The 27641-nt window shown below is 43.6% G+C and overlaps 1 protein-coding gene across 3 annotated transcripts in view; it reads left to right on the top strand.

Moving 5' to 3' along the window:
• The window catches only part of PARG (poly(ADP-ribose) glycohydrolase), a 125595-nt gene that overhangs the window by 61341 nt on the left and 36613 nt on the right, over window positions 1-27641 (top strand). For all 3 annotated transcript variants that reach the window (XM_062215170.1, XM_062215168.1, XM_062215169.1), the window contains exons 10-12: window positions 15782-15861; window positions 19973-20033; window positions 23437-23512. In XM_062215170.1, coding sequence (XP_062071154.1) covers window positions 15782-15861; window positions 19973-20033; window positions 23437-23512 — 217 coding nt within the window. The remainder of the gene's footprint in view (window positions 1-15781; window positions 15862-19972; window positions 20034-23436; window positions 23513-27641) is intronic.

Below are 27641 nucleotides of genomic sequence, written 5' to 3' on the forward strand. Positions count from 1 at the left end.
GAACACGAGATGGAGTCACATAGCAAACAAACAAAAAGCATATTATTTGCCATACCGTTTTTGTCTTCAAAGTGAAGCGGTGTGGTAAAACCATTTATTTGCTTTTTTCTTTTTTTAAAGTAACCAATTGACTTGTGAGAGCTAGAACAGGCCAAAGCCAGGAGTCAAGAACTCAGTCCAAGTCTCCCGTGTGGGTGGCAGGGATCCAAGTCCTTGAGGCATCCCCTGCTGCCTCCCCAAGTGCACGTTAGCAGGAAGCTGGATTTGGGAGTGAAGGCCAGTGCGTGAACCCAGGCCCTCACTACGGGATGCAGGCATCCCAGCCAGTATCTTAACTGCTCTGCCAGGCCCCTGCCCTTCATTTGCCTTTTTTAATGTTATTTATTTAAAAAATCAAAACTTTTTTTTTCTTTCCTTACATGACTTGACTCTTTTGAAGATTACTCATCAGTTTTTTTGTAGAATGTTTTCAATTTGGGTTTGCCAGATGTGTTTTCATGGTTGGAATAGGTCATGCATTTTTGGCAGAAATACCGCAGACATGATCCTGGGCTTTGGGGTGTCCTGCTAGTGGGCTGATTCCTGGCTGATGTGTCTTCTGACTTTAATGTTACTGTCTTTCTCATTGGGATTAATGCATATCTTAGGGGAGATAAAACACTAAGTAGAGGCTGCCATTGGCATGTGGTTAAGAAGCCTGCGTCCCGAGTGCCTGGGTTCGAGTCCCAGCTCCACTTGTGCTCCAGCTTCCTGCTAGAGCGCATCTGGGAGGCAGCAGATGATGACTCAGACGCTTAGGACCATGCTAGCCAAGTGGGAGACCCAGACTGAGTCCCGGGCTCCTGACTTTGGCCTGCCTCGCCACGAGTATTGATTTTTCTTTTTCCCTCTTCTCCATTTATTAATTAGAATTCTATTTAATTCTATTTTAAGGAAGAGCTTTCCCTTCTCTGATTTTTCTAAGATCAGAATGGACTCATGGATCTTTACTGTGCGAGTTAACATTTAATACTGTAATTATTTTGCTGCTCAGAATGTTCTAGCTTTGACCAGCAGGGCTCCTTTGGCCTGGCTCCTGTGTGCCTTTGACAAGCCCCTGTATTTTGGAGGGGCTTTTCTTCCTTTCTGGAATTACAACACATTCTCAGCTGCTCTTATATTTTCATTCCCCAGTCTTGCCTTGGTTTCTTTTAGTTAGAGACCAAGATCTGGCTGGCAAGTGTGCTCATTTCTGCCAGAATGCCATTTTTTTCTAGTGCGCCTTACTCTATATGTGCAGAATTAGAGAAGTAGATTTATAGTTCTCACTGATGTCATGCAGTGTTAGCCCCCAAAGCCTTATATTTAACCTCTTAAATTGTGTATAATGCCTCTCTGGAGAGGAGACAAATGCTAGAATTCAGCTGGTTAGTATCTAATACAATTTTAATGACAGGGCTGGCATTGTGGTATAGCAGGTAAAACTGCCTCCTGCAATGCCAGTATCCCAGGGGGCACAGATTCGTGTCATGGCTGCTCCACTTCCGATCCACCTCCCTGCTAATGCCCAGGAGAAGCAGCAAATGGCCCAAGTGTTTGGGCCCTGCCATCCATGTGGGGGAAACACAGATGAAGCGCCTGGCTCCTGGCTTTAGCCTGGCCCAACTCTGGCTGTTGTGGACATCTGAGGAGTGAACCAGTAGATGGAAGACCTTTCTCTCTCTCTCCAATTCTGACCGTCAAATAAAATAAATAAATCTTACCAAAAAATTTGTAATGATCTATTAGAAAAGGACATAATTTAATAAAGGAAATTTTTCTTGAGGAAATAGTGTTTGAGCTAAGTACGAAAGAGTGAGTAGGGGCCGGCGCCGTGGCTTAACAGGCTAATTAATCCTCCGTCTTGCGGCGCCGGCACACCGGATTCTAGTCCCGTTTGGGGTGCCGGATTCTATCCCGGTTGCCCCTCTTCCAGGCCAGCTCTCTGCTGTGGCCCGAGAAGGCAGTGGAGGATGGCCCAAGTGCTTGGGCCCTGCACCCACATGGGAGACCAGGAGAAGCACCTGGCTCCTGGCTTCAGATCAATACGATGCACTGGCCGCAGCGGCCATTGGAGAGTGAACCAACTGCAAATAGGAAGACCTTTCTCTCTGTCTCTATCTCACTATCCACTCTGCCTGTCAAAAAAGAAAAAGAAAAGAAAAGAAAGAGTGAGTAGGGGCTGGCGCTGCAGCTCACTAGGCTAATCCTCCGCCTGCGGCGCCGGCACCCCGGGTTCTAGTCCCGGTAGGGGTGCTGAATTCTGTCCCGTTTGCTCCTCTTCCAGTATAGCTCTCTGCTGTGGCCCGGGAGGGCAGCAGAGGATGGCCCAAGTGCTCGGGCTCTACACCCGCATGGGAGACCAGGAGGAAGTACCTGGCTCCTGGCTTCGGATCGGCGCAGCACGCCAGCCGCAACACACCAGCTGTAGCGGCCACTTTGGGTGGTAAACCAACAGTAAAGAAAGACCTTTCTCTCTGTTTCTCTCTCTCACTATCTAACTCTGCCTGTCAAAAAAAAAAAGTGAGTAGGGGCGCCAGTACTGTGGTGTAATGCCTGCAGCGCAGGTATCTCATATGGGTGCCAGTTCGAATCTCAGCTGCTGTGCTTCTGATCCAGCTCTCTGCTAATGGCCTGGGAAAACAGTAGAAGATGGCCCAAGTGCTTGGGCCCCTGCACCCACGTGGGAGACATGAAAGAAACTTCTGCCTCCTGGCTTTAGATCTGCCCACCTCTGCCATTGTGGCCATTTGGGGAGTGAACCAGCAGATGGTTTTCTCTCTCTCCCTCTCTCCCTCACTACACCTCTCAAATAAATAGATAAATCTCTAAAACATAAAACAAGTGAGTAGGAGTTTTGGCCAAGGAGGAAAGGAGAGCTGATTGTGTCCTTGGCAGGAGGCATGGCATATGCAGAAGCACTGCAGTGAGAAGCCTCTGACATACCCCAGGGCTGAGAGAACACCAGTGTGGCTGCAGCACACAGTGAGAAGGACCATGGAGAAATGCGAGGCTGCAGGAGTGTGAGATCACACTAGGCCGGGCCTGGTAGGCCATACAACAGCAGTGAGCTGGGCCCACCCGGAGCCAGGAGCTTCCTCCCGGTCTCCCGCACGCGTGCAGGGGCCCAAACACTTGGGCCATCTCCCACTGCTTTCCCAGGCCATAGCAGAGAGCCAGATTGAAAAGATTCATTTTAGTTCCTTGAAAGGCAAAATGACAGAGAGAGTGAGGGACAGACAGAGAACTTCTATTTGCTGGTTCACTCCCCAAATGGCCCCAATGGCCAGGACTAGGACAGACCGAAGCCAGAAGCCCAACTCCATCCCTGTCTCCCACATGGGTGTCAGGGGCCCAAGTACTTGGCCACCTTCCACTGCTTCCCCAGGGAACAGAATTGGAAGCAGAGCAGCGGGGACTCAATCAAGCACTCTAATTTGGAACACTGCGTTTCAGCACCGTCCCCAGCTAGAATATTGGAAAGCAAATTCCCCAGACATTTGGTTTTACACATTAAGAATTCAGTACTGGCAGGGAGTGGGGGTGACATTGAGGCCTAGCAGGTAAATCCACAGCCTGCAGTCCTGGTATCCCATATGGGCCCTGATTTGAGTTTAGCTGCTGCACTCTCTGGTGGTGCACCTGGAAAAGCAGTGGAAGACGGCCCAAGTCCTTGGGTCCCTGCACCCACATAGGAGACAGATAAAGCTCTTGGCTTCTGACTTCAGGCTGGCCCACCTCTAGCTATTTTGGCCATTTAAGGAGTGAACTAGTGGATGGAAGATCTCTTGCTTTCTCTCTCCGTCTCTTTTCTCTCTCTAACTCTGACTTTCAAATAAATAAATAAATCTGAAAAAATAAATTCCGTTTTGGAAGGGCCAGTGTTGAGCCACAACGGGTTAAGCTGTTGCTTGTGACATCTTTCAAACCCTGGCTACTCTGCTTCAGATTCAGCTCCCTGCTAATGTGCCTAGAAAGGCAGCAGATGATGGTCCCAAGTATTCGGGCCGCTGCCATTCATGTGGAAGACCCAGATGGAGTTCTGGGCTGCTGGCTTCAGCCTGGCTCAGCCTTGGCCAGCATGCCCATTTGGGAAGTCAGCCCATGAATGGCAGGAGTGTGTGTGTCTGTCCCTCTGCCTTTCAAATAAATCTCTCTCTCTCTCTCTTTCTCTCTTTCTCTCTTTCTAATTTATTTAAAGGAATTCAGTATTTGGGGCAGACATTGTCGTGCAGTGAGTTAAACTGCTGCTTACGACACCTGCATTCCATATCAGAATGCCAGTTTGAGTCCCAGCTGCTGTGCTTCTGATCCAACTTTCTGCAGATGAACACATCCTGGGAGGTAGCAGATGATGGCTCAAGTACTTTGGTTCCTGCCACCCATGTGGGAGACTGGATGGAGTTCCAGGCTCCTGACTTTGACTTGGTCCAACCCTGGCTGTTCTAGGGCATTCAGGGAATGGATTGTGGATGGAAGATCTCTCTCTCTGGCTCTGGCTCTGGCTCTGCTGTGCCTTTCAAGTAGATGAAAAGAAACAAACAATATTAAAAAAAAAAAAAAAAAAAAAAAACAGGGCCAGCATTGTGGCATAGTGGATTAAGCTACTGCCTGTGATGCCAGCGTTCCATATTTATGCTGGTTCCAGTCCAGGCTACTCCACTTCCTATCTAGCTGCTAATGCATCTGAGAAACCAGTGTAAGATGGCCCAAGTACCTGGGCCCCTACCAGCCATGTGGAAGACCCAGATGGAATTCCTGGCTCCTGGATACAGTCTGCCCCAACCCCGGCTTTTGCATCCATTTGGAGAGTAAACCAGTGGATGGAGGAGCTCTCTCGCTTTCACTCTCTCCTTCTCTGTCTTTCCCACTAATTCTGATTTTCAAACAAATGTTAAAAACAACAACAAAAAAGGAATCCAGCATTTAAACTCCTCACAAGTTGGCTAAATATATATAGCCTTTTCCTCAGAAATGCTGAAGGCTTTCTGTGAATAACATTCCCCATCAATTAACCAAGGAAAAAGCACAAGAAAGAGAGACGGCTAAGCATGATTAGAATCAACAAGTATAAATTTTAACAAGAAATAAAAAGTGTATATAATCTCAGTTATCTTAAAATGTGTGTATCTATATCTATACATCTGCTTATATCCATGCATATAGGTGTAGGAACATAGGCAATGAACTGACAAGAAAATGAATCAAAATGTGAATACTCTTGGGTGATGAGCTAAACACAATGCATTTAACACATTTACTTTGTTCTTTTCCATATTTTTTTACATTGTATACAATGAGCATATATTTTATATTCAAAAGATAGCTACATAAGAAGGAGAACAGGTCAGTGAGCAGAAAATGAGCAGAAGATGAAGTTAATAAGAAGATTGAATGATTTTTGAGATTTAATTTTGAGGATGAAATCCCCCAGATGTCTAAAAATCATTTTATTTATTTTATTTTCATTGTATTTGAAAGGCAAAGACAGACATAGATCTTTGATCTCCTGGTTCACTCCCCAAATGCTTACAACAGCTGGGGCTTGACCAGGTCAAAACCAGAAGCCCAGCACTCAGTCTGGGTCTCCTACCTTGGGAGGCAGGAACCCAAGTACTTGATTTATCACCTGCTTAAGCCTTGTCCAGAAAGCTAATAGGTGTACCTTCTTCCTGGCTGTTCCTCTGTAGAGACACTAACCTTTCTATTCAGCATGTAGAAGAAATACAGTCCACAAGTGCCCTGATGGCTGGGAGCCCGCTGTGCTGGCCAGTAGTCTTCTTTTCTTAACAGGAAAGAGCCACAGATCTGGGATGGCTGGTGGGCAAAAGGCAAGAAGTTTCAGGAAGCCTTCAAGCACTTTTTGTAAACAACTTTTCTGGGGGTTAAATATTCTGTACCTTATTTTAACTCAGCTATCTCCACTTACTTAGAATTATATGAAAAAGAGATTTTTTTTTTAATAGATTTACTTATATATTTGACAGGCAGAGTGACAGAGAGGGGAGGGAAGAAACAGAGATCTTCCATTCTCTGGTTAAATCCCCAAATACCAGCAACAGCTGGGTCTGAGCCAGGCTGAAGCCAGGAGCCAAGAACTATCTGGGTACCCCTTGTGGGTGACAGGAACCCAAGCACTTGTCATCATTTACTGCCTTCTAGGTGCATTAGAAGGAAGCTGGATGAGAAGTGGAGTTGCTGGGATTTGAACCAGGCATCCCATGGGGTTCAGGTATAGTAGATGGCAGCTTAACAACACCAGCCCCTGCAATTTTTTTTTTTCGACATGCGAGAATGTCTCTTAATAACAGTTGCCAATATTTATTAATCACTTGCCATGTGCCAGTCACTACTAAATTAATTTTTTTTTCATTTGTTTATTTTTATTTGAAAGCAAAAATAGACACAGATGGATGGACAGAAATCTTCCATCCACTGTTTTACTCCCTCAGGACCCACAACAGCCAGGCTAAGCTAGGCCAAAGCCAGGAGCCTGGAACTCAGTCTGGGTCCCCCAAGTACAGTGCAGGGACCAAAGCACCTGCTGCCTCCCAGGATGTATGTTACCAAGAGCTGGGTTCAGAAGTGGAGCTGTGATTTGAACACAGACACTGATGTAGGATGCAGGTGTCCCAGACAGCTTCTTAATCCCTGTACTAAATGCCTGCCTCGAATTACTGTATATTTAATCTTCACATCAACTGTATAAATTAGCTACTGATGAGGTATTGTTATTCCCATTCTCAGAAGAGGAGATGGAGATTTTAAGAGGATAGATTATTTGGCCTAGTTTACACAGGGAGCAACTAGAAATGCAGTCTGCTTCTAGAAATGTGTTCTGACCTGTGCTGCTACACAGCCTGCCTTTGAATGAACTGGATTAATACTTCCTACCTTCTAGGTAATCAGAAATTAGAACTGTTTTTTTTTTGTTTGTTTGTTTGTTTTTTACAGGCAGAGTTAGACAGTGAGAGAGAGTGACAGAGAGAAAGGTCTTCCTTTACCGTTGGTTCACCCCCCAAATAGCCGCTACAGCCGGCATGCTGCGCCTATCTGAAGCCAGGAGCCAGATGCTTCCTCCTGGTCTCCCATGCGGGTGCAGGGCCCGAGCACTTGGGCCATCATCCACTGCCCTCCTGGGCCACAGCAGAGAGCTGGACTGGAAGAGGAGCAACCGGGACTAGAACCCGGGGTGCCGGCGCCGCAGGCAGAGGATTAGCCAAGTGAGCCGTGGCGCCGGCCCCCAGAACTGTTCTTAAAAGTAATTCTTGGGGGCCAGCGCCGCGGCTCACTAGGCTAATCCTCCGCCTTGCGGCGCCGGCACACCGGGTTCTAGTCCCGGTCGGGGCACCGATCCTGTCCCGGTTGCCCCTCTTCCAGGCCAGCTCTCTGCTGTGGCCAGGGAGTGCAGTGGAGGATGGCCCAAGTCCTTGGGCCCTGCACCCCATGGGAGACCAGGATAGGCGCCTGGCTCCTGCCATTGGATCAGCGCGGTGCGCCGGCCGCAGCGCGCCTACCGCGGCGGCCATTGGAGGGTGAACCAACGGCAAAAGGAAGACCTTTCTCTCTTGTCTCTCTCTCTCTCTCACTGTCCACTCTGCCTGTCAAAAATAAAAAAAAAAATTAAAAAAATAAAAAGTAATTCTTGGGACCAGTATAGCGGGTAAAGCTGCCGTGTGCAACTCCAGCTTCCCATTGAGCACCAGTTTATGTTCCAGCTGCTCCGCTTCCTATCCAGCTCCCTGCTAACAGCCTGGGAAAAGTAGCAGAAAATGACCCAAGTGTTTGGGTCCCTGCCACCCAACTGGAAGACCCAGATAAAGCTCCTGACTCCTGGCCCAGTCCTGGCTGTTGCAGCCTTTTGTGGAATGAACTAGTGGGTTGAAGATCTCTCTGTCTCTCCCTCTCTCTAACTCTGACTTTTTTCAAATAGATAAATCTTTTATAAAGGCAAAAGAAGAGGGAGCCAGCGCTGTGGCTCACTTGGTTAATCCTCCGCCTGCAGCGCCGGCATCCCATATGGGTGCCGGCATCCCATATGGGTGCCGGCTTCTAGTCCCGGTTGCTCCTCTTCCAGTCCAGCTCTCTGCTGTGGCCTGGGAGGGCAGTGGAGGATGGCCCAAGTGCTTGGGCCCTGCACCCGCGTGGGAGATCAGGAGGGGAAGCACCTTGCTTCTGGCTTTGGATCGGCGCAGCACTGGCTGTAGCGGTCATTTGGGGAGTGAACCAACGGAAAAAGGAAGACCTTTCTCTCTCTCTCTCACTGTCTATAACTCTACCTGTCAAATAAAAAAAAGAAAGAAAAGAAATCATTCTTGATCTACTTAAGCGAACTGAATATTTGTAACTCCAGAGAGACCATGAGGGATTTAAGCTTGCAGTAAATAGCATTTCGCCAAGTTAAAAGTTTAAGTTGGTCTGTTGGATTTTAACCAGCCTCCTGGTTGGTTTTTGAATAGCAGTGCATTAAAAATGAATTAAAGCGGGTAAGCCTATGACAGACTCCACATTGTGATAGAGTCCTCAGCAGCCAGGATATCTGAGTTGCCTCTCCTGACGAGGTGGTATGATGAGGGTATTTCAGAAAGTTCATGGAAAATTGAATGAAAAGATAAGTTCATTTTAGTGCTAAAATTTTGAAATTCAGTTTTTTGATTAGACACATTTTCCATGAACTTTGTGAAGATGCTTCTGTGTTTTAAGCAACAAGAACAAGGCCTGGCTGGCTGTTGTCTACTGGCCACTCACTTTGACCATCTCTGGACGTTCTTCATAGGGATGCTTCTGTACTAAAGAGATGAGAGGGGAGTCCGGGACTTGGCTGCAGCTCTGGGCCTTAAACACTGTCTTTTGAGCAGAATGCTTGCTCTGGGTGCTCCAGACAAGGAAAACAACTCGAAGTCGCCCTTTCTGCATTGTGGCTTCTGCGAGATCAAGTGCCTACTCTGATGCGCCCTTTGATAAGCTGATTATGTAGCATTTGTTGTTATGTTTCCTTTTTTGCATACTTTTATTTGTGATTATAGTATCTGGCAGTTGGGAGTTGTGGATGTGAGTGTACTTAATCTCAAATGAGGTATGGCTACCTAGTTGATTGAATAAGAAAAATGCTAAGAGTATGTGGTGGGAGGCTGACGTCAATAAATTGAATAAGTCTTCCTTTTTTATTTATGGTTGTGTTCTTCCAGACCTGCTTAGTTATGTTAAATACCCCTGACCTTTTCCCCTGCTTGCCTTTCAGGGCCTAAACATCCATATAAAGGCTTCCAATGTGATTAGCATTGATGCTTCTGAGATTGCATGGAAACTAGATGGTCAGAGATAAATTGTGGGTCTCAGCAGTGGTCAGCCCAGGAGGCTTTTACATCTGCCTCTTCCCTGGATTGAAAATGCTGCCGGGGCCATATGGCAGAGTGCCTCGCGGAAGAGTCAGCCAGGACTTCTGGCTGGGTTCTGCATTATCACTTGCTTCTGTTTTAAAGTAGGGGTTATAGTGCTTTGGGCTTGATTTACTATATCCTAATGAGATGAATACTTAACTTGAAATTGCATGAGGGAGAGAGAGAGAGAGTGTGTGTGTCTAGAATCCAATTCCAGTAATGTTATCAATATTCCATTCACGGGAAAGATTTTATTAAACTGTGTTTCTCTTTATAACTAGGGAAAGAAAAGCATCAGTTAATAGGTATCTGACCCTTGATTGACTTTTCCCTTGAAGATACAAACAGTTTGTTTAGAACAAAATGAGGTTGCCTGACGGTGTTTTCTGTTTGCTCTCTTTAGTATCTGTGATTATCACTCATGTAAATACCAAAATGTCTTCCCTGCATATAAAGAGATTGTGGCCTAGTTTATGTACAAATTTATGTTGTGCACTGCTGACTGAAAATACACTTTCAGATATACCTACTCAGAACCGGAAAAATCTAAATTAAAAAAAAAAAAATACTGGGAAGTTTAAAACAATAGAATGATGCCTGGTTATTATGAGGTCTCATTCTGAGTCTGTGTGTCTCTCAGATCCTCCCTCTGTCTTCAACCTCATTTCTTTTTTTTTTTTTTTCTTTTTAAAATCTTTATTTTTGTATATATTTGAAACGCAGTGAGACAGAGTTCCCATTCAATGGGTCCCTAACCAAATGCCCACAATGACTGGAGCCCAGGGTTAGACCAGGCTGAAGTCAGGAGCCAGGAACTCAGTCCAGGTCTCCAATGTGGGTGGCAGAGACTGGATTCCTTGAGCCATCACTGCTGCCTCCCAGGGTCTGCACTAGCAGGCAGCTGGAGTCTGAGCAGACCTGAAAGTCACTATGGCATGTGGGAGTCCCAGGTGGCATCTTAACCACTGAGCTGAATACTTGCTTCCCCCTTTCTTTCTTAACTCTGAGAGAGGCTTTGTGGCCACAGGGTGCCTGGCCCTCAGCCCTAGGAACTTTAAGGGCTGCCTATAGCTAAGGGTGGTGACCTCCTCCTGTGCCTGGGGTCCAGCCTCTCTCCACCCACATTCCCTGACTCCCTCCCGTCCCATTCTTGTTCTCCATCCTCAGGGCCTTTGTCTCCCCGCCCTGCCCTAAAACTGTCCCTCAGATTATGTGACACTCTCCTGATAACTAGTTCATGCTGTTTGCCTTTGTATTTCTGTGTTTTTCATGCTTCCCCACCAGGCTAATTCATTTTATTTAGATGGCTATTCATATAATTTAAAATTTCACAACAGCCAAGTCTGAGAAATGTCACAGGTTTTTTAACTTGCTTCATCTCCCTGAACTTTGTATGTACTCCCCACTGCGTACAAGGAAGGTAGGGTATATTTAGTTATACAGTGGTGTGAAATTAGGCTTGGAGCAGTGAATAACCAGACACCAAGAGGCTGCTTCATTTCTACCTTTAAGATTTGGACCTGCTAAATAAAACATGGTGCTCATTTGTAGTGAGTGATAATAACAGCCATAGAATCTTCCAGGAAAGTCTGTATCGCTAGGGTAATAAATCTGTAGGCCCACGAGGTTCCTAGATTAATCATTTGTCATCAAGGCTATGAAATAGGTGAACTTTTATACAGTTGTACAAGCAGCCGACCATGTTAAGAAGCTGGGGTTGCTGTTTCTTTTTTGCTTTGGGAACTTAGTCTGTAAGCTGCAGCCTTCTCCCTCTGCAGCAGTTGTATTGAAGGGGAGCTTCTGTCCCGTAGATTGAATTGTGTAATAGGCAGTTTATCTCCAGAAGAAGGTGGTGCTGGTTTATACACTCAGACTGCTTTCCTCGACTGAGTGGTATGCCTGGAAAGGGGTTTTGCAGCAGAGCCCATGGTGTTCATTGAGTGAATCATACTTACTGATAACAACGTTTAAAGCACCAAACAACTTCTTGACGTTGGCTGTCATTGCATTTAAACAAACCATTCTGGTTGACGTGTTGCAGAAGAAACTAAGCTGAAACCTGTACCTTCAAGGAGCTTTTCTTTCAGCTGGCAGATTGATTTTAAGAGTATATATTGAATATTTTAGAGGGCCTAGTGTCATGGTATAGCAGGTAAAGTCACTGCCTGCAATGCTGGCATCCCATATGGGTGCCATTTTGTGTCCTGGCTACTCCACTTCCAGTCCAGCTCCCTGCTAATGCACTTGGGAAAGCAGTAGAGAATGGCCCAAATGCTTGGATCTCTGTCACCCACGTGGGAAACCCAAATGAAGCTCCTGGCTCCTGGCTCAGGCCTGGCCCTGCCTCAGCCTTTTGGGAAATGAGCAAGCAGATGGAAGATCTCTCTCTCTCTCTCTCTCTCTCTGCTCTGTCTGTCCCTTTCTTTTTCTGTTACTCTGCCTTTCAAATAAATGAAATAAATCTTTAAAAAAAATTTTTTTAGAAACATATGTTCTAGCTTACTATTTTATTCTTTTTATTATTTTGTTTTTCATCTTAATACCACTGGTTGAATTCATTAATTAACACAGAATTATTCTTTTTTTCTCACAGAATTACTCTTAGGTGTTTAAATCCAACTGAAAATTGATCCCTGTCAAGAATAAGAGTGGGAATAAGAGGGGGAAGAGATGTATAGTTTGGCACATACTCCCTCAGACTCACCCCTAAGGGTAAACCTAAAAACTTGCCATGGGACTCCAAATCCCATTAAGTTGGCAGGTACCAATGCCATCTTACTAGTTAGAGTAATCAGTTTAAGTTCATAACTGATCATAAATATAGGAATAAGTGTCAAAGGGATCACATAAAGACAAGTGTCTGCTAATAATAATTGATAGAATTAAAAAGGAGGAAACGATCCAACATGGGAAGCAGGATACATAGCAGACTCATAGAATGATAAATGCCCTAAATAGCAGTCTGGCCTCAGAATCAGCCCTGAAGGCATTCAGATCTGGCTAAAAAGCCTATGATAGTATCTCAGGTGTGGAAAGCCAAGGCACTGTGGCAAAAATGACTTAAATGAAAGATCTCTGTGAGTGAGATCCCGGTGGAAAGAAAGAGCCATCAAAGAAGGAGGTACCTTGCTTGAAGGGAGGAGAGAACTTCCACTTTGATTATGGCCCTGTCTAAATACTGACAGAGTTTGTGGACTCAAGAGGCTTCCATAGCCTTGGCAGCTCATGACAAGAGCCTCGGGTGATTACTGACATCATAAATAAGAGTGTCGATTGTCGGCCGTCGCCGCGGCTCACTAGGCTAATCCTCCGCCTTGCGGCGCCGGCACACCGGGTTCTAGTCCCGGTCGGGGCACCGATCCTGTCCCGGTTGCCCCTCTTCCAGGCCAGCTCTCTGCTGTGGCCAGGGAGTGCAGTGGAGGATGGCCCAAGTCCTTGGGCCCTGCACCCCATGGGAGACCAGGAGAAGCACCTGGCTCCTGCCATCGGATCAGCGCGGTGCGCCGGCCGCAGCGCGCCTACCGCGCCGGCCATTGGAGGGTGAACCAACGGCAAAGGAAGACCTTTCTCTCTGTCTCTCTCTCTCACTGTCCACTCTGCCTGTCAAAAAGTAAAAAAAAAAAAAAAAAAAAAAAAAAAAGTGTCGATTGTTAAATCAACAACAGGAGTCACTGTGTACTTGTTCCCTATGTAGGGGTTCTGTCCTTAATGTGTTGTACTATGAGAATTAATGGTAACACTAATCTTCAAATAGTACTTTATACTTTGTGTGTCTGTGTGGGTGCAAACTGTTGAAATCTTTACTTAGTATAGAGTTGATCTTCTATATCTATATCTTCTATAGTATATGAAGCTAAAATGAATCTTAATGAAGAATGGGATGGGAGAGGGAGTAGGAGATGGGATGGTTTGCAGGTGGGAGGGTGGTTATGGGGAGAACTGCTATAATCCAAAAGTTGTACTTTCTAAATTTATATTTATTAAAGTTTTCGATTAAAAATAAAATAAAAAAGAAACATATGTTCTTTAATTGAATAAAAATTGTAGTACATGCATTCTTAAACAGTTTTTTAAAATAGATTAGGTTAAAATAATATCCAACATCAGTGGTTTTTTTAGAAAATAAATATTCACATAAATTGTGTTTTCGGAAGTTGGCTCTGAATACAGATTTCAGATCATTGAAAACAGGGTCATTTGAAATCTGCGTTTCCTTTCCTTTTTCTAATTCATTTCAGAGTGGCTCAATAGGATTTTCTCATGGAATTAACTTCCCTACATAGTTTCAAAGGCTTGTTCTTCTAATCATGAAAAATGTTACCCATTTCAGCACTTACTGAAGTGGACTTTGGCTTGAAGGGTTTCTGGTTTTCAGAGTCCAAGTGCATGACTAGAGGCAGATGAACCTCTTCATTTGCAGCCACTGAATCTTCCTGGGTCTTGTAAATGCCTTTGGAAAGCCAGCTCTGCAGCCCGAAAGCAGGCTTTTGTGTTCACTCTTTCAGTGACTTACTCGGGTCACAGGCTTCCAAAGCCCTGCTGTTCTCCCCTTAGGATAAATTGAATTATATGTTACCAGCAACAATGCCACATCATTTCAAAGAAAACCAAATTATGTAGTACAAGTCCAGTTGCTGGAAACCTGGACGAGGCTGTTGAGGTTACCACGCAAAGGATCTGTATTAGTCAGCTTGGGTGTCCTAAACATCCAGAACTTCCTTTCTCACAGCTTTGGAGGCTGGAAGTCACATTTCAGGGTGCTGGCCAGTCTGGTTCCAGATGAGTGCTCTCTCCTAGTCTCCTCAGTGTGTCCTCTCATGGCCCAGAGGGCCCTCCAGTGTCTCGTCCTCTTCTGTATTTTATGTATAAGATTTATTTATTTGAAAGCCAGCGTTTATAGAGAGAGGGAGAGACAGAGAGGAAGGTCTTCCATCTGCTGGTTCACTCCCCAAGCAACCGCTATGGCTGAAGCTGGGCCTATCTGAAGTCAGGAGCTTCATCTGGATCTCCCACATGGGTGGCAGGGCCCCAAGCACTTCTGCTTTCCCAGGCACATTAGCAGGGAGCTGGATTGACAGTGGAGCAGCCAGGACTTGAACCAGTACCCTTATGGGATGCCAGTATTGCAGGTGGTGGTTGAACCCACTACACCCCAAAACTGGCCTTAGGAGTGGTGCCCTTATAAGATGATCAGGAGAGGCCTGGGGGCAAAGCCATTGCCTACAATGCCAGCATCCCATATTGGAGCCAGTTGGAGACCTGACTGCTCCACATCCAGCTCCCTGGCTATGACCTAGCCTAGTCCTGGTCATCGTGGCCATTTGGGGAGTGAACCAATCAATGGAAGATCTCTCTGTCTCTCTCTCCGTCTGTGTAACTGCCTTTCAAGTGAATAAATAAACCTTTTAAAAAAATGGAAAGAACACCAATCCTGTCCAGTTAGGGCCCACCCTAATCTAAGACCTCATCTAACCATTATTGTTCCAAGTATAGTTGCATGGGGCTTTCAGTGTAGGAATTTTGAGAAGTCACAAACATTTGGTCCATAACAAGATTGCTTCGCCTAATTTCCAAGGATTGCATGGCCCCTGCTATCTTGTCATACCTGCTTGTCTCCCCCCACCCCCACTCTACCACAAACATACAAATGTGGAGTTTTTTGATACCGGTTTTGTTAGTTATGTAACTGCTTAGTAATATTATGAATTATAAATAGTATCTACCACTGGGAAGCCAGCTGTGCATTAAGGGACTGACCCTGATGGACTTTGGGGCACAAGATGCTACCTTCTCCCTGGAGGGAAGACGTAATGTGGGGAAGAAGTAAGGGTAGCAGTTAACAGCCGCTGTCTGCGACACCAGCATCCCATGTGTTTCCCGGCCACTTCTGGTCCAGCTCCCTGCTAATGGTCTGAGAAAGCAATGGAAGATGGCCCAGATGTTTGGCTCCTGCTATGCTCATGGGAGACCTGGAGGAAGCTCCAGGCTCCTGGTTTCAACCTGGCCCAGCACTGGCCGTTGTAGCCATCTCAGGAGTGAACCAGCAGATGAAAGATCTCCCTCTATCTCTCTCTCACTCCTCCTCTATCTGTAACTCTTACTTTCAAATAAATAAAATCTTTTAAAAAAAAAAAAAAAGGCAGCAGCAGCAGCAGCAGCAGCAGCAGCAGTAGTGGGTGGAGAGTGTCCCTGACTGAGCAGCTCCAGGGAACCTGTTTTAGTTGGTTTCCGTCCTCTCCAGAGGCCCTCGCATCCAATCCAGTTTCTAGCTCTCTGTACGGAATTTCTTTTTATTACTTGGTAACAACCAGCTTTAGTGTTTTGTGAATTATTAAGGCCTTTTTAATCATCCTCCACCCACTTGTATTTTTGGTCTCTTTCAGGTTGTTTGAAGGACGTTCACCAAGGAAACCAGAGAAACTTAAAACGCTCTTCTGCTACTTTAGAAGAGTCACGGAGAGAAGTAAATTCCTTTCATTTTTACTGTAATTTTCATGCTGATAGGATATTTCAAATCAAGTGACATGTGAGAAGCATTTCATGTTTAAAGTACACCTTTCTGCCCAAACTACTTTGAATGAAATAGCGATGATGTGTTGTGAATGTATTGGGGGGGGGGGGGGTATATACTCTGACATCAGCCCCATATACTTTGAAATCTGTGATATCTATCAAAGCATCTACATGAGTAAAACCAGTAAACTGATACTTTCAAAAGAAAGTGTGTTAACCAGGAAATACGCTTTGGATGCTCTTCACTTACAGAACTAGCTGAAGTGTGTTTGCTCAGGTCGATTAATTCCCTATTTTGCTGTGCACTCCTCTTCTGTGCCCCAAGCCCTCTCTAGAGTTCTTGTACAACTGTGCTGGAGTTAGTGCTTACACATGTGCCCTCCTCTTGTGGGCTTTCCCAGGACGTAATGTAGCACCCTGAGTCAGTGTTGGAGAGAACCTCTTGAGAATGGAGTGTAGCTACTCTTACCCTAGGAGCTGAATGACCATGATCAAGTTTCTTAATACCTGTAAGCTCCCATTTTCTTATCTGTGAAGTAAAGTCATAATAATAGTTACCTCACTGGCTATTTATATTTATCAGCTATAAGCAGGAAGGTATATGCTGAGTGATTGTTATTAGCCACTATCAACAGGTAGTCTTTTCCCCAAAAGTTGTAAAGCAAACATGGACATTTGAAAAGTTTCCTTTGGCTGATAAGGTCAAGTCAGGAGAAATGGGTTCTTTTCCATTGTTCTCATTCAGCTTGTGGAATTGTCTTAAAACATGTCTTTGTATAGTTTTAAGGTCATTTTTCTAATTTCCTTCTTTTTAATTTTGCATTATATTATCCTTCATGTTTTTCCCCTAAAATTTTTAGTTGTTGGACATTGTTCAAAGTTTTGGAAAGAATCATTTGTCAGGATTTTGGTATAAAAGGGAAAAATCATATGCATCTTTGATGGAGGATTATTGTTTTTGACAGCTTATACCAAATGAAGTGTTAAGGAGAATACCGATCATTCAAGCTGATGAGATTTAAAATGAAATTAGAGTTTGACTATTTTTTGCTACTCTATGTCTAAATAGAATTACTATAACCAAATAATTCAGAGTTTACTTTTCATCCTGGGGTCAAATTATATATATCTTCTCTGAAAGCTAGCTTGCTGTTCTAAATTTTAGGATTTCAAAAACTAGAAGTTTGGTTTTTCAACTAGAAGTATATAAGTCATCATGAGTATTTGGAATTAGATTCAAGACATAAAAATATTTAAATATTTGATTTCTAGGCTTTTTTACTATGCATGGTAACTTAGTTCTTTGTAGAAATACGGGGAAACATTGCTGTAGGTTTTCAGGATGTTAAGCTAATGACTTTAGGAGGAAACACTAGGGGAATAAAGAGGTTTTGCAGTAATCTATTTAAATCTGTTGCATCTGAGCCATCACAGGTGGCTGGAAGTGCCAGCACACTGCATACCTCTCAGAAGGATGAGGAGTCTAACGGGAAACCTGTCACACGAGGCTGGTACACTAAAGTCTGTACTCTCAGACTAAGCATAAAGGAGAAAGTAACCTGGCTTTGCAGAAACAGGACAGTAAAGAAACTTGCAAATCTCCACCTTGACACTGAACAGAGAGGGCAGGAAATCTCCATTGAGAATTTGAGACACAAGCCCCAGGTGTGGAGTCTGGAGTCAGACCGTGCGGCCCATAAAGGCCTGCCACAGAGGATGTGACTCAGACTGTGGAAGGCATAAGCAGAGATGTATCTTTTCAGGGAATATTGGACTTGCAGCAGACCCAGCAAGGCATCGCCATTATCTGTTAAAAAAAAAAAAAAAAAAAAAAAAAGTGGTCCAGGGACCAGCGCTGTGGCATAGCTGCTAAAGCCACTGCCTATGGTGCTGGCATCCCCTTTGGTTGCCAATCTGAGTCCCGGCTGCTCTACTTCTAATCCAGCTCCCTGCTAATGTACCTAGGGAAGCAGCAGAAGGTAGCCCAAGTGCTTGGGCCCCTGCCACCCGTGTGGGAGACCCAGAAGAAGCTCCTGGCTCCTAGCTTCATATCAGCTTAGCTCCAGCCATTGCAGCCATTTGGGGAGTGAACCAGTGGATAGAAGGTCTTTCTGTCTCTTTCTAACTCTGCCTTTCTAAATCTTTTAAAAAAAAAAAAAATGTAGTCCCGTTTCAGAAATTTAACATGTGAAAAAGCCTACTTTGTAGAATTGATAAAATGTAATTCCATCAAAACCAACTTTTCAGTGTGGTTAAACATCCACATTTTATGCTTGTGTTTCTGAGGATCCTGAGACTGAAAGTTTAAAAATCACCCACAATTAAATCATTTTCACCATAGTGTATTTTCAGATAAAGTATCTTATAGATCAGATGTTTAAACATTGATCAGCTCAGTAAAGTATATATTGTGCTTTTATGAAGGAAACTATTTGGTAACCAAAATACTGTGCTCTGAGATGAAGGCTGCTTTCTTATGTGGAAGCAGACAGTTTCTTAACCTGCTCATGGCGATTATGAATTTCTCTCAATATCTTTTTTTTAAAGATTTATTTATTTGAAAGTCGAAGGGCGATTAATGTTCTGACTTCTCTGCCAAATTGTGAAACGAAAAGACGAATGTTAGTTTTCTATTAAAAGAGTTACACGTCTGATGTTTGAGTTGTTTGACTTCTTTCTTGTGAATTTTGAATATGATGCCCATTTATCTTGGACTTTGATATCTAAAATTACTTTCAGACTCACATTGACAGAATATTCCATTCCTTAGACAACTCTTCCTCTTGGTTTTTGAGTTGTCACTGCTTGTGACTGAGAGCAAAGAAATGCGGTGTTGTCTGTAGGAGTGGAGTGGTTGCCAAGCCTGCAGTGGACTCCATGACACCAGCACTAATAGTTCCTGACATCTCTTTCTTTGCTTAAGAGCTTTTCTTTTTCTTTACAGAAGAAAACAGAAATGGCATGGCCTTTTTAGTTTGTTGTTTGATTTGAATCAGACAGATTATTTCTGGCCCACTGATTTATTTGTTGCTTTTGCCACTGGCTTTTATTTAAAAAAAAAAAGTAACAAAAAAAGATTTTATCTTCTAAAATTATTGTCTGTGTTAAGATTTCATTTGAATCCTTTCAAATCTATTACTTCTTTAAAAATGTGTTGTCATCTCTAAACTTAGAAAACCACATTCCTCCCTACCTAAGGTGCACCTTATCAGTAGAACAGTTGCCTGTCAGCTAGGCCAGAGATTTCGCTGTGCTGACTCCGAAAGATGTGCTTCCTTTTAAACTTCAGACATTTCACTTGACCATAAAGTATATGGATGTATGTCTGTTTACCAGTCTTTGAGTGTGCTGTTAAACCTTCTCTTTGAAAAGGACTTTGTTTTTATTGCATTTAAGTTATACCAATTATACACCTTTTTAATGCTTTTTTTTAATAAAATGTGTTCAGTTTAAAAAACTGTACCAGAAAGTACCAGCACTCAAATCCTACTATTGTGCTATTTTTTGTATAGTTTTTTTTTTTTTCACTGTGGACTTATTATTTTATAAAAGAACTTTCTAATGTAAAGTTAATACTACTTAAAACCAGTCAGTCTTCTGTATTCATGGGTTCTGTATCTGTGGATTCAGCCAATCTCACATCAAAAATATTTGGGGGAAAAAAATTCCCTGAGGAATACAGTACTACAGCTGTCTACATAGCATTTCATTGTATTAAGTATTACACGTTATTGAGAACTGATTTAAAGTACACAGAAGGATGTCAGTATGTTATATGCAAACAGTACACCATTTTATGTGAAAAATTTGAGCATCTCAGGTTTTGATCCTGGTAGGGGGGCTTGTCCTGGGACTAATCACCTGTGGATTACTGAGGGACACCTCTATTTCAACACTAGGCTGGGACTTTGTGGACTGATTTTACAGCCACTGTTAGACTCATCCTTCTACTGAGAAAGAGAAAGGGAGAGAGAGCGCGCGCACGCATCCACATACGTGTACATAATCATTTCAAAATTAAAACTTATTTTGAGTATGTTTTTCTTTTTTTGCTTTTATAGAGCCTACTGGGTTGGTGACATTCACAAGACAGAGTCTTGAAGATTTTCCCGACTGGGAGAGGTAATGATAATAAAAAGCCATCCTGGGCCCTTAGAATTAGAAGGACTCTTATCTTACAGCCTTTGGAAAGATGGTTTCCAGCCTCTCGTTGCCCTGCTGCTAAGGAGTTTCTTCTCATGAAAGATGCATTGATAGCTCCCATCATTAGAAAAGCGATGCCTTTTAAGTATACCTCCAACTCTGAGTTTTACCATTTTGCCTTAGATTTTTCTTCTGAGCAAAGTCCTGTGTAGAATTAAGTTGTTTTGTGTGTGAAAACACGAATACTAAATGAACCCTAAAATTCAGGTGTGCCTCCTCATTCCCATTTTTGGTTAGTGTTTGTGTTTTATGGCTTTTCTTTCTAGAGGAAAAGTCTGGGAGGAGATTTTGTCATTCTTTTATTTGTTTTGTATTAAACAAATTTAAAGAGATATTATGTAGAAAAGGGAGAGAACATAGATAGCATTTTGGAATCGTGACATATTAGAGATGAAAGGGACCCCAGGAAGTCATATCAGTCACTCTGTAGTACCTGCAACAGAGGGAGACAGGGCAGCTTCAGGGATGGAAAGTTCATCTTGGTCTGTTCCATTGTTGGGTTATTAGCTAACCCTTTTATTTGCTTAAATATCTTGTCTTCTAAAGAATCCCTCCCCTTCCCCATTCCTGATTCTTCCTTTCAGTTTCAAATTTTCTTTAATATTCATATTCAGCCCTCCATGCTGTATCTTAAAAATGCTTGCTTGACGTGTTGTCACTTTTTGTGGTTTTTTTAAAGATTTATTTTTGTTTATTTGAAAGGCAGAGTTACAGAGAAAGAGAGAGGGAGATAGAGAGAAATCTTCCATCCGCTGCTTCACTCCCTAGCTGGCTGCCACAGTTGGGGCTGGGCCAGGCTGAAGTCCCAACCCAGGAGCTTCATCAGGTCTCCCCCATGGCTGCGGGGCCCAAGCACTTGGGTGGTGTTCCGCTGCCTTCCTGGGCACATGCAGGGAGCTGGATTCAAGTGGAGCAGCTGGAACTGGTGCCCATATGTGATGCCGGCATTGCAGCAGTGTTGTTTAGCCTGCTGCTCCACAAGGTCGGCGCCTGCTGTCACTTCTAGCGCTGCACACAAATCCTGGATCCTAAACCTCTTGATGCACCTACATTTGTTGGTCACTTGAGTGCTCAGAACTAAGGGTTCTGCTTTGCTGACCATCTGGCCCAATGCACGTACAGAAGATTGTTTCTTCATTCTTCTGTTAGATTTTACAGATCTTTTAAGGGGTTTATTTTCAATTCAGCCCCAGGATTTCTACTCCACATGTGACAGGACGCCCATCTGGACACTGCCAGGGGGGAGGAAAGGGACAGGTCGAAATGCACAGACGGGCAAAGCTGCTGTCACGGAGCCAGTAACTGCCTCAGGAAGTACCAGGATTGTCCCCTTAACTTGGAACTGTAGAGTTTAACTTGATCTCTTTTCTGGCTTATTTTGTTTATCTCTTTTGTTGGAGCTGCTTTGTGATTTTGAGTATACTTAAAATCCTCTTCCTAGACTGCAGAACCAGAAACATGCATGCACTTAAAGGTGGGTGAAGAACTGAACATCACTGATGCTCCCAAGGGTGGGACTGTGATGGCACCGGGAAGGCAGAGGCTTTTCTGCATTCCCAGTTTCTGGCATCTTATCATTAGCCCTGAGGATCAGAAAATCCCTCAGCCTGGCTTCAGGGGCTGGGATTACTGACATCAAAAGGGGAGACCTATCAAGGAGTTGCAGGATGTGTAAAACAGACAAAAAGTCAGTTTCTAATAATTTCTTAATTTTACTGAAAACTTAAGCTGTAAAGTGTGCCAGCTTCATTCATGGAGACTAGTTGACAAAAGATGGAGTTTCTGTTTTGAATTCCTGACTAATAAGTAGCCCAGAGAATTCTGTATCCTATTTCTTAATCTTTTCGATCGTATCCCTACTGTGTTCTCCCTCTAAATATAAAGTGGCTAAAGAAGAAGGATTCAGAAAAAGGAAACAAGTCTGTCGTCTTCCATCCACTGGTTCACTCCACAAATGGCTGCAACGGCCGGAGCTGGGCAGATCCGAAGCCAGGAGCCAGGAGCTTCTTCCGGGTCTCCCCCATGGGTGAAGCACACCAAGGACTTGGGCCATATTCCACTTCTTTCCCAGGCCATAGCAGAGAGTTGGATCGGAAGTGGAGCAGCTGGGACATGAACCAGCGCCCATATGGGATGCCAGCACTGCAGGCAGAGGCTTAGCCTACTGCACCATAGTGCCGGTCCCTGTGGCATATATTTTAATCAAGATGATTATACACACACACACAGTAATGAACTAGTGAAATAAGAGCCATCCGTTGGGCCAGCATTGTGGCATAATGGGTAAAGCTGCCACCTACAACACTGGCATCCCACATGGCACAAGTTCCTGTCCTGGCTCCTCACCTTCCAATCCAGCTCCCTGTGAACGTCCTTGGAAAAGCAGTGGATGGTGGCCCAAGGGTTTGGGCCTCTGCTACCCATGTGGGAGACCCAAATGAAGCTCCTGGCTCCTGGCTTCAGCCTGGCCCAGCCCTGGCTGTTGCAGCCATCTGGAGAGTGTACTGGCAGATGGACAATTCTTTCTCTTTTCTCTCCCTCTGTCTCTGTGGGGGTGGGGATGTACCTCTCTCTCTGTAATTCTTTCAGATAAATAAGTCTTTAAACAAAGAGCCCATCTGAGAATCATGATTTATTGCCAAATGTCTGTATATTTTTTGATATGTTACTAACTCTGACACAATAATAAAATTCATAGATCTTGGGGCCAGCGCTGTGGCGTAGTGGGTAAAGCTGCTGCCTATAGTGCTGGCATCCCATATGGGCACTGGTTCGTGTCCTGGCTGCTCCACTTCCAATCCAGCTCTCTGCTATGGCCTGAGAAAGCAGTGGAAGGTGGCCCAAGTGCTTGGGCCTTGCACCCACATGGGAGACCCAGTGGAAGCTCCTGGCTCCTGACTTCAGATCGGTGCAGCTCCAGCCATTGCAGCCAACTGGGGAGTGAATGAGGAGATGGAAGACCTCTGTCTGTCTCCTGCCTCTCCTTCTTTCCCTGTGTAATTCTGACTTTCAAATAAATAAATCTTTAAAAAAAAAATCCATAGATTTAATTTTTTACATTTTGAGAAGCTTTTTAGTTGTCTTTTGATGATGTGTACAGAAAAGGCAGGCTTCAAAACTTCATTGTGATTGAAGCGTGTATATTTACATATTTGAACAAGAAAAAGTGTGAGAGGTCGAATACCAATAATGTTAACATTAGGCATGTGTTTTGCAAGAGACTTGGGATGATCTCAGTTGTGTGTACTGATCTTTATTTTCATTTTTATTCAAAATTAATTACTTATCATTAAAAAATGCATACATCATATCTATACCGTAGGTCCGAGAAACCCCTGACACGACTGCACGTCACTCACGAGGGCACCATAGAAGGCAACGGTCGCGGCATGCTACAGGTAGGCCAGCTCTGCGATTTAGTCGCGTCTGGGGAATTCGAGAAGCTGCTTGTTTGTCTCCTAAACTGACTTAATGCAAAGAAACTTGATGGCAGGATGGAGAACAGCAAGCAGCTGACTCTGACAGTCTGGGCAGGGCTGTCACTGGCAGCAGGTGCTCTGCCTACGTGTGCCTCTGTGAAACAGCCTTTGACGGGAGATCGCCAGATCTGGACAGCGTCGGTCCTCTCAGTTCAGACGTTGATTGCAGATTGACAGTGGAGGAGGTGCCCAGGGTATGGTCTTGCCAAGCGGTCACCACGCAGCGTTATTCTTGTCTAGAAAAGATCTTGCTCTGGTCCAAGTGATGACCACCTTGAGATGTCCTTTTGCCATCAGCAGCCTTGTTGAGTCTAGGCTTCTCAGAAAGGCCTCTTTGCCATATGTGGCAGGTGTAGGCACGTGAGCTAACAGTGATTGCTGATGTCATTCCCTCTTAAAGAGCAGTGACTCTCTGTCTACCCTCAGTCTTTGGTAGTAATCTGTTAGCTAACTTCATGTTTCCAATGTTTTTGGAAAATGGGTTAACAAAACACTACATGTATCTAGCTTTAAAATATTCTTAACACCTACCCTGAGCTCGTATATTCCTTTTGATTTGTAGCGATTTTTAAAATTCAGTAATCAAGGACAAAATGTTACTGTTTTGTGTTTTTATCCTACTTATAAGAGCATTGTGAATTTAGTTTTCTTTGAAAGAAGCTGTACATCATCTAAATGTGAACTGGGAATAGCTAATCTTTCCCCTTAGATCTTTGATGCTTATATTAGGTCAGGAGCTAAACAAAGCAGTTGCCTAAACGTGGACTGATTTGTTTGAATAACAATGCTTATTGTAATGTCACTAGACTGATTTATATGTGGCTAGTTATTACATACATATGTTCTCTGATTAATAAAATTCTTTTTAGAATGGTGTTGCATTTGAACGTATTTGTGATTAAAATCTTCAGAGACAAACCGTGTTTTGTTTTAAATCGCTTCTTGCAATTACTACTTGAGCTTATAAACCCAAATCCTTAGGATAATTGAATGAATATTTGTCCTGTTTAATTTGTGCTTAATCATATACTTCTTCAACTTAAAAAAGTTAAATGTACTTAAAAATTGTTTCAGATGAATGTCACATTTCCTCCCACATTTCCTTTTCAACGAAGTTTTTACCTACATTAAAGTCTTGGATAAGCTGAAGGAGTCGTAATACTCACGAACTGAACAAAGCCGCCGCTAGTTAGCACAGCAGGAATGCTGACCTTTCGCTACAATGCACTTCCACCAAGAATTATTTAACCACAGTCAAGGTCGAGATTCTCCCCCTTGCTAGAATATATTATAGATGAAATGTGAGACCTCAGTAGATTAAAAGAATACTGTAAAAGCTTCTGGCACTATTAATTGCTCTCCCTACCCCTGCCACGTCCCCCCAGGAGATGGGGGAATATTGTATTGCAGTGCCACAGAGCTCCTTGTATAGCATGTAAATTACATTATGCTGAATGCAACAACAAAACCTCTTTGAGGAGTGTTATCATTTCTCTTTTCATCAAGTTCTAATTCAGAAGCTGAGTAATCTGAACAAGCAGCTTTAAAGTCAAGAGACTTGGGAAATGACAGGTTAAAAATAATCACTCATACTTGTTGCCAGGTACAGGACCAGATTTCTCACTTGTTATACAGAGTCTTTCATCAAGAACTTTTTTTTAAGTAGTAGAAACTTTGATTTTTCTAAAAGACTTCCTGTCTTGAGAGACACTGTGTTTAGTGTATTTATTTCTATGTACATCTTTCAAGTATAACTGTTGTTGGCCTTTTATTCAAAGGGTGAACAATGGCATGAGCATTGAGTCTATTGCATGGTCATTATTAAGGAGTACATAAGTTGGACAGAGCTTATCTGTTATTTATGTCACGTACCCTCCTCCAGTAGAAATTCAGTTAGGCCAGTCTCAGGCCTCTGCCTCTCATTTGTATTCACAGTGCTGTTGTACTTGTAGGCACTCCGCCGTATTCTGAATTTTCAGGGCTATCCATTTTACTTCCTTTCTGAGTCTCTCGTCTTTGACTTTGCCACTGTCCTATTCGAGACCCTAGTAGTGGGCCCCAAAACTATTCAGGAGTCACCTAACCAGCCTCTTTGCTTTTGGTTTTCTACTTCTCCAATTTATTCTTTAAACACCAGCCTGAATTGTCCACCTCATTATATCCAGTTGTTACATGAGTCTTTCCCAGGATCTTCAAAATTGAGTTAGACTTGCCTAGACCTCAGGCCACCATCACCCTCCACAAACCACACTGCAGGTGACCCTGAGCGTCTGTTTTCCACGCCACTCATGCAGCATTAGGTGTTTGCCATTGTCTTGTGGAAGCTGTTCCCACAGGCTGCATATCTGCTAACCATGGATCGGATAATGCCTGTCCTGTTAAAGCTCTCCATCTTCCTCCCATGATTCGGTTTTTATTTTTTCTATTTGTTTATTTCTATTTGTTTATTTGAAGCTTGGAGTTACAGAGAGAGAGAGAGTGAGCAAGCAAGCTTCCATCTGCTGGTTCACTCCCCAGATGGCCACAGTGGCTGGGGCCGGGCCAGGCCGGGAACCTGGTGCTTTTTCCAGATCCACATGGGTGCAGGGACCAAAGCACTTAGGCCATCTTCTGCTGCTTTCCCAGGCCATTGCCAGGAGCTGTGTTGAAAGTGGAGTAGCTGCGACATGAACTGAGGCCCATATGGGATGCCAGCATTGCAGGCAGCAGCTTTTCCTGCTATGCTACAATGCCGGCTCCATCCAGTTTTATTTAACTGTATTATTTAGGAAATACCAAATGCATACTGATCGATTCTTACATAGTCATGTTATTCTGCTTAAGTGTCTGACTGTCATCTAGATTATGAGTGCTGTGAGGCCAGGAATGACAAACCTGGTTCATCTTGGTATCACATGAGTCCTGGCACACTACTCAGTAAATATTTGTTAAATTGAATAGTTGAAACTATGAATCACTCAGTAGTAGGTAACTAATTCTAACCTACAAACTAGTCTCACCAAAATTATAATATATAAATATAGTTACTCTAGTTGTTTACTATTGATTTTAGTACTCCAGACTACAGAGCCAAATATATGATTCTCTGTGGGAACTTGTCAGTGGTGTGCTTCACTGTTTTCTAAGCTCTCCTGTCTGAGAAGAGAAGACTACTTTCCCTTCTATTAACGTCTGTCTTTTCACATATATTTTCACATATCAAAAGGCTTATTTTATTCTTCAAAATAGGCTTCACATTATCATTAAGTATCAGTTGCTCTAGAGAACACAAGGAAGTTTTTTGTTTTTTTTTAAAGATTTACTTATTTGAAAGTCAGAGTTTCTCAGAGAGAGAAGGAGAGGCAGAGAAAGAAGGAGAGGCAGAGAGAGAGAGAGGTCTTCCATCCACTGGTTTACTCCCCAGTTGGCTATGCTGATCCAAAACCAGGAGCCAGGAGCTTCCTTTGGGTCTTTGCACACAAGTGCAGGGACCCAAGCACTTGGGCCATCTTTCGCTGCCTTCCCAGACCATAGCAGAGAGCTGGATTGGAAGCAGAGCAGCCATTTCCATATGGGATGCCGGCACTGCAGGCAGCGGCCCTGCTTGCTATGCCAGAGTACTGGCCCCTCAAACAAGTTATAAGAAATCTTTAATTTTACAATAGTTTGGAAATATAACAGCCTCTCTTACAGTACTTGGTAAATTCTGTTTTACTTGTATTATGTGTGACTGTGTATTTACACACATTTGTGTGTGTGTGTTTGTGTATGATCTAACCTCTCAGAATAAGATAAATACCGTTTCTTACATAGTGAGCCATAGAGCTTAGCATAGTGTTGACATATTGTAGTGCTTAGTAAGTTTAAGACAGACTGAAATAATGGTGGCAGATGGAGCTTGCTTTCTCTTGAGGATTATGTAGCTCAGTAGGAGCTTGAGGACTCCATCATAGTATTCCACATAAAACTTACATGTAATTTCAAAGTAAATTGGAGTTACTGATTTAGTTGTTCTATTGGAATTCATTTCTTTTTTTCCTTAGGTTTCTTTTTTTAAAAATAGTTTGTA

Source organism: Lepus europaeus, chromosome 17 (genome assembly GCF_033115175.1).
Source record: "Lepus europaeus isolate LE1 chromosome 17, mLepTim1.pri, whole genome shotgun sequence".
NCBI classification, from domain to species: Eukaryota; Metazoa; Chordata; class Mammalia; order Lagomorpha; family Leporidae; genus Lepus; species Lepus europaeus.